This window comes from Priapulus caudatus, unplaced genomic scaffold, assembly GCF_000485595.1.
Source record: "Priapulus caudatus unplaced genomic scaffold, Priapulus_caudatus-5.0.1 Scaffold2916, whole genome shotgun sequence".
Lineage (NCBI taxonomy): Eukaryota > Metazoa > Priapulida > Priapulimorpha > Priapulimorphida > Priapulidae > Priapulus > Priapulus caudatus.
The window spans coordinates 8283-16010 of NW_014579977.1; the positions used below are offsets into that span (position 1 = coordinate 8283).

General features: G+C 45.2%; 1 protein-coding gene across 1 annotated transcript; it reads right to left on the reverse strand.

Annotated features, from left to right (window-relative positions):
• Positions 1–522: 522 nt before the first annotated feature.
• LOC106819165 (DNA replication complex GINS protein SLD5-like) lies at positions 523–6264 on the reverse strand. Its single transcript, XM_014823819.1, has 2 exons — positions 6184–6264; positions 523–3013 (listed from the first exon to the last, which is right to left on the reverse strand). The coding sequence occupies exon 2, from the start codon at positions 2437–2439 to the stop codon at positions 1732–1734; it is 708 nt and encodes a 235-aa protein (XP_014679305.1). The 5' UTR covers positions 2440–3013; positions 6184–6264; the 3' UTR covers positions 523–1731.
• Positions 6265–7728: the final 1464 nt, after the last annotated feature.

The following is a 7728-nucleotide window of genomic DNA, read 5'->3' on the forward strand; positions in this document are numbered from 1 at the left end:
AGAGAGAGAGAGAGAGAGAGAGAGAGAGAGAGAGAGAGATATTCGTATACATAGCTACATCTATAGGTAGCTTCAGGACGCTCAGTAACGAGTACCAATTCCCTGCATCTTCTAGAGGTGCCAGGAGACAATGGTTATTATATTATAGTACATATATTTAATGACGTTGTATCATCACAGAGGATATATATCAAGGCTTATATTTTAGAAGAAAATCGAGGTAGTTCTTAGTGATTGATTTGTGAAGGCACAGCGATTGCGGCGTCTGTCTAACTCTAAGTGTAAATGTTCTCTTTTACTAGTGTCCACTTTTCTCATCAGATACGAATGTTAATGATAAGAAAGAGAGAGAGTGAGAATTTAATGTATGCCTTCATTCACACTAGACCATCTCACCCCACTGTGTGAATGTTTAAATAAACATTGAAATATATATATGCATATAATCAAGATCTAATAAACACGTGTTTATTAGCTCTTGATATAATAGATATATATATATATATATGGAAAATTATAATATAGAAAAATAAAATACTGTATATGTCTCTTTCTCAGCCTATACATCGACAGATCACGAGGAAATAAAGAACGCAATAGACCCATCCACAAACGAAATAAACTCCGATCACATCCAAAAACGCGATTGCTTCGCGGTTTTCACTGTTTTTCAGCTCACGACCGTTGGTTGAATAGTTAGTAGATTGTCGCTGCCGTTGCTGACACCTGGTGTCGGAACAATGCCGCGCGGTGGAGGGTCGGCATTCAACGACGAAGAGAACAAACAAAACACAGCACCACGAGTTTTTTTTGGAAATGCAATTTATATCGCAGAAAAACAGGTACAAAAATATATCACGCACCGAGACTTTCTATGGACGTTCCGGGAAATGAGCGACGGCATTACACTGCCGTGAGGCTGACACCAGAGGGCGCTTGGGGTTTCGGTTACTCGAGCCATCGTTTTCGACCGACGAGATCGAACAAGGAAGAAATTTAAAAAAATGTATAGTGCGCGCGTAATGTTTCGCAGCTCATGGCCGTGACGTGTGGTCCACGAATTGATAACATAGTAAGGCCTAAGATAAAATATTGCTCGTTTCCCCTTTACCGACCGACTCGCCAAAACGCCGCTACGCGACACATTTTATTGGCCGATTAAAACAAAACAAAAATTATTTCATTTCACCAAAAAAAAATCAAATTCGTTCCGCAAAAACATATACACAAAACAGAATATACATACACACATCTTGTCAAAATAAAATAAAAAACATTTTTTACCTACCTACCTACTCGGTAACCTGAGAGTCGAGTAGGTAAAAGGGAAACAAACAATTTTTTAAGGGTGGCCTAACATAGTAATATTATCAATCATTACTAATAACTTGTCATCAAATGATCACATCATTACAAAGTCACCGAGTTCGTTTGTCATGTACATCCGCAGCCGTAAACAAACAATCGATCAGCAAGTATCGCTCGGTAGCGTGCGTTGCTCTCTGCTACTCAGTTGGCACTAAGTAGGGGGCGCCAATATCACTCAGTAAGCTGCGATGTTACATGAACAAGATGGCATCGCACCGCACGAAATCGGCAACTCATAGATGCCGCCACTGTTGCTTTGTAGGGGGCGCCGCTACTGCTCCGTAAGGTGCGCTGTTAAATCAGTGAGTTAAGCACCACTGCTGCTCTGTAGGGGGCGCCACTGCTGCTCCGTAGGGGGCGCCACTAGATGAGCGAGACGACGCCGCTCTCCACCAGGTCGGCGATGGCCGCGTACTGCATCACGTGCTGCGACCCGCGCTCCAAGGTCACGACCTCTGTCTCCCCGCCTCCAGCCTCCACCTCCACGCCATCTACCCGCTCGTTCACGCGCAGGAACACGTACGCTCTCTTGTTCGGCGCCGCCGCCTGCCGCGCCTCCGCCGCCTGCAGGTTCGGCGGCACGTGCCGCAGCGCCACCTGGCGGGCGTGCGCGTCGACGCCGTCGGCGAACTCGCGAGCGTACGTCGCCTCCTCGTCCGTCATGCGCCGCGCCGCGTCGTCGTCGTCGTCGCCGGCCAGCAGGTGGCGCCCGTGTAGCTCGACCTTGGCGAGGCGTTCGCGGAGGTAGGCGGCGACGACGAATCGTAGTCGGTCGGCCTCGGCGCGATGCGCTACGACGCGCAGCCCTCCGTCTCCGCCGCCGCCGCGGGGCGCCCTCTGGCGGACGTTTTCGTCGACGGCGGCGAGCTGGTCGAGGATGCAGTCGACGATCTCGGGCCGCGGCGGGAGCAGCGTCGGCGCGAATCGCTCGTCCGTCCACGCGCGCTCCAGCCGCGCGGCGACCTCTGCCGCCGTCATCTGCTCCTCCTCCTCGTCGTCGTCCTCGTCGGGGTCAAGGTCGGGGTCGAGGTCGGGTCGCGAGTCGTCGAGCGCCGGGAACGCGTCGGCCATGACGGGTCGGCGGACGGGTCAGGGATGCGCGATGCCGCGACGCCTCGGAGATTGTTAGCGCGGGTTTCGTCGGTTACGAAATGACAACAGATGAACGGGTTACACTACTGTCCGGAATGCAATGTTACGTACGGTTATAACCGCGGTAACGACGCAAAACGACGCGAGGCACCAGTTCCTCTTTTCAGATCGTCAGCAGGTTAAACTTTCAGTAGATATTCAGTACTTCACGGTTTTCTGGGTGGCCTGCTTTTCGACAAGTCGTTCGAAGTTTTTTTTGTGCGAGAATCTGGATTGCAGAATTGACGTGGCCGATGCAGAACTTCTCAGTAGTTTAGTTTCTCAGTAGTGTTATGTAGTACTTTAGATTCACAGTAGCTCAATTTCTCTGTAGAGTTTCACTACTAACTTCAGGGTTTTCAGGGACCTCAGTCCGCGCAAAGCAGTTCAGTTTTCCGGGTTACGGCGAAGGTTAATTCAGCGATTCACGGTATATCCCGCATTCGTCCCCCTGCGGCTTTACACACGTGCAAACTTAGTTTTGATCGCACGACAGCCTGACCGCTGCGTTCATCTGCAAAAAATAGAAAACAGAAATTAGTTGGCAATGAGCGTGAACACTGTGTGGGCTGGCGGCAGAAGAGAGAAGAAGTTGGGGCAATATTGCTGTACCATCTCTGTAGCAGTGAAAAAAATACACGGGAGCTCAGGGCGATTTAGCCCCCGAAATGCCAAAAAGAGCCCCCGTAAATGTGCATAGAGTTTAATGCAAACCAAATTTTAGAGTGCTATTTTTATGGACGCGAGCTTGAAAAGTAGCCCCCGAGAAATAGTACCTACAGAGTGCCACTAGGTATCATATGAATGATCTACTAGCAGGGTAAAAAAATATACGGGAGCGATGAGCGATTCGCTTTTCAAACCTCCGAAATCGCTCCCGTGAGGCTCAAAATAGCTCCCATAAAATTTTTGACGAAAGCTATTTTTTCCACAGACTTTTGAAAAAGAGCTCCCGTGAACAAAAAGATATTTTTTCCCTGCCTACTAGGTATCATTTAGTCACCTGTGGATAACTTTAAGATAGGTGAGGGTAATTTAAACATGGGTATGAATTCAATTCAGACCCACGTGTGAATGCCAGATGAGGCTGATTTCGTGTTACATTCATATTCGCATTTCAAGATAGGCGATATCACTGCCAACTTTTCTGTTTTCTATTTTTTACTAAGACTGTGCACTCGCCGAGTTTCTCCCTCTCTCACTCAGCACAGCATAACTCTGGCACAATCACCTTGATTTCCCTGCATTACACAATAGAGGCAAAGAACTGCTACAGCTAACAACAGCAGACAGATGTTACTGTTCGAGCTGCAACGGCTCAAGGATAGAGAGCATGTCCAGTAATAAACATCATCCTATCCTATCGCTGAGCTAGGGTCTATGTCCCCCAGGGTACTGCCGGAACGTACCCTGGGTACGGTTCGATATATCGGAACGTACCGTGGTAACTATCTGATATGGTTAGAGTTAGGGTTAGGGTTAGGAAGTAGGCGTAGGCGACTCCCTAGACTCGTTAGTGGAGTAGGCGAGGTATGGTTCGGCATATTAGATAGTACCAGAGTACGTTCCGATATATCAAACCGTACCCAGGGTACCCTCCGATATAGACCGAATAATTCTGTCCCATATAACCTTTTTTATATTTTGGTGAGGGTTATTGGGACAGAACGGGGTTCATTGAAATTTCGTGAGATCGCATGAAAAATGCATGCACCCAGGGTACTATCGGAGGGTACCCTGGGTACGGTTCGATATATCGGAACGTACCGTGGTAACTATCTGATATGGTTAGAGTTAGGGTTAGGGTTAGGAAGTAGGCGTAGGCGACTCCCTAGACTCGTTAGTGGAGTAGGCGAGGTATGGTTCGGCATATTAGATAGTACCAGAGTACGTTCCGATATATCAAACCGTACCCAGGGTACCCTCCGATATAGACCGAATAATTCTGTCCCATATAACCTTTTTTATATTTTGGTGAGGGTTATTGGGACAGAACGGGGTTCATTGAAATTTCGTGAGATCGCATGAAAAATGCATGCGCTGCTAATGCGGCCCGTACGCCGCTATTGGCGCGGAAAAAAAACCTACCGTTCCCTTCTACATGGCTTTACCTTGCTACTGATATGTGTATACATTCATTTCAATCGTTATTCACTTCTTAAAAGATTGTTTCTCAGAAACCCCGCTTCATTTAACTTTAGTAAATTACGTTCGCCATTTACAAACAATCTGACCAATCAGAGCGAGTCTTACAATAGCCCCTGGTTCTCGCTTGTATCTGTGGCGCTGCAGGAGGCGTGATAGACTCGCTCTGATTGGTCTGATTGTTTGTAAATGGCAAACGTAACTTACTAAAGTTAAATGAAGCGGGGTTTTTGAAAAACAATCTTTTAAGAAATGAAAAACGATTGAAGTGAATGTATACACATATCAGTAGCAAGGTAAAGTCATGTAGAAGGAAACGGTAGGTTTTTTTTCCGCGCCAATAGAGGCGTACGGGCCGCATTAGCAGCGCATGCATTTTTCATGCGATCTCACGAAATTTCAATGCACCCCGTTCTGTCCCAATAACCCTCACCAAAATATAAAAAAGGTTATATGGGACAGAATTATTCGGTCTACCTCCGATAGTACCCGGAGGGGAAATAGACCCTCTCAGCCATACTAGTTACTACCTAGATACAATAATGTAACCCAAACCCAAGAGGATAGGGTTACAAAGCCTCCCTATCCTTTTGTGCGGAGGAATGCCCGAGTGAATCACTCGGGCCGGTTTGCTGGTGCGTTTTCAGAGACTAGAACTTCCAAACTGGGTTTATTCTCAACACGAACCTTTCTCCGCTATCTGGGAACTTACTATGTATCGCAATACTCTGTATTAAACTAATATAACCTGTTACAAAAATTCGAAGTGACGAGCGGCGAATATACTGAGCGCCATTTCTGTTGACCTGTGACGTACGCATTTCCCAATGCGCATAGCGATCGGCAAACGCAGCGCCCTCCGATTGGTCGGTGAATCCGCTCTTCAAACCGAAGTACGTCACAGGTCAACAGAAATGGCGCTCAGTATATTCGCCGCTCGTCACTTCGAATTTTTGTAACAGGTTATATTAGTTTAATACAGAGTATTGCGATACATAGTAAATTCCCAGATAGCGGAGAAAGGTTCGTGTTGAGAATAAACCCAGTTTGGAAGTTCTAGTCTCTGAAAACGCACCAGCAAACCGGCCCGAGTGATTCACTCAGGCATTCCTCCGCACAAAAGGATAGGGAGGCTTTGTAACCCTATCCTCTTGGGTTTGGGTTACATTATTGTATCTAGTGGTACCATACGCACATGCTATCTGCCATAACAAATTAGCAATGCATTAAAACAGCATAGGGTTAAGGTGGTATCACAGGCGAGGTGTACAGCAACAGGAGCAACATCACTTATCTACACGAGTAGGATAATCGTACAACACAGAACACTGGCAGAGCTACAGTCTACAGACTCACTCCTCAGTACATCATACATGGTCCCAGCACTATGGCTGTGTATGCTGTACACGAAGTGCTGTCGATCTGGGTAAATATATAGTAGATCTCTTCCTTACGTCGCAAATTACATTACTTACCAACTCCTATACACTCTGTTTACCAATCTAACTTCGAGGTGTAAATATAAGTGGCAAAACTTACCGTTTTTGGCCTCTTTAATATTGCTCTCTGTTGACAACATGCACACTTCGCAGGCATTTTGAATTACTATAAAAGGCGAAACGGAACGGTTTTGTTTTGCTCGTACTACGGCACTTGGTTCCTGACGCTATAAATCATTCAGTTATTATGTATGTAAGTATTCTGCGTTTATTGTTGTTGTCGTTGTTTTTTGCCGTCTTTACTATTATTTATTGTGGCATGAAGACGATGATAGTGATTACAACGTATGCGTGAATAGACCTGAATAGATGAGAACCGTAGGCACTGATATTGTGGCGATATTACGGATGATAAAAATAGCAACGAGATGGGTCGAATAAAAAGCCATTATTATAGCAATTCTTCAGTTGATTATGTTGCCTGGATGCTCGCGTATTACAAAATATACTTCGCCACGACGAATACGTTTCGTACAGGGAATCCGCTCCACGTCTGCTTTTACATGTAGCCGCAAGCAGCTGCCAAACGATTTATGTGGTGCAGCCTGCTCTGTGATTGGTTCGCGCTTTGTTCGCGGTCAGCACACTGCATAGTGCGTCATACCGAGTGAACGTTCGCGGTTTGTAGCCGTAAAAATTGACAAAGAAACGTTTTACTGCATCATGCAACCCACGATTCTAGTTTGTGTGGCATACGGAGCTTTGCCAACTTTACGCGCAACGGCCAATAGCAGTTGCGTCCCTGTAAATAATTTATTTATGTGCTCAGTTTCACGGTCTGTGAGATACACAGTAACTTTGGCAATTTTCTCAAATGTATCTACATTGACATGCCCCCCGATGTGTGCACGCACGCGTACAGAGACCTTGTCCCCGATTAAAATGTTGTAAATGGTGTCAATATAAAATTAGATAGTTTGTCATGACCTGGAATAGTGGTAACTATTTTGCCGGTGATTAATTTTATTTTTTATATATAGGAACAGGAGTGAATAAAAGCATATATATATATAGTGATTGTTGCTTCTCAATTCTGGTAGGATTGTTGTAACTTCGTCCGATAGTGAATTAACTGGAAACTGGAAGTATCTTTGATGTCAAAGCTGCAGTGTAATGCTCTCCCAATCTTTCGTTGATCGCGGAAGACTTCTATGCGCGCATTATGCTGAAATCTGAATTTTGATTTAAAAAACAGACCGCCGGCCAGAGGTTCAATATTTTTAACCATCCATGAATAAATTCCTATTGTGTAACAGCTTGGGAATATATTTCATTTAAAAAAGAGCCAATGGCTAGAGTCTCATGAATATTTAACTATCCTAGAATAATTTCCTACTGAGTAACACATCGCGGGAATATATTTCGGGTTGATTGCGTCTGATCAATTTCATCTAACATGTAAATTAATTGGCGTTTTAACTAGAATATAAATATGGAAATATAATAATAAATAGTGGGTATCGATGAAATCATGGGATGGATAGATTCGAAGAGGATAATGCTAGGTTGAATCTTTTAATATATAAACGCCTTTCAGTCGCAAACACGAGGCAGAGTTTAATTGCTACTGTTGTTCCTGTAACGT

What these genes read in the sequence shown, in the direction of transcription:
- LOC106819165 (XM_014823819.1), bottom strand. Translation starts at nt 2,439, where the DNA reads ATGGCCGACGCGTTCCCGGCGCTCGACGACTCGCGACCCGACCTCGAC.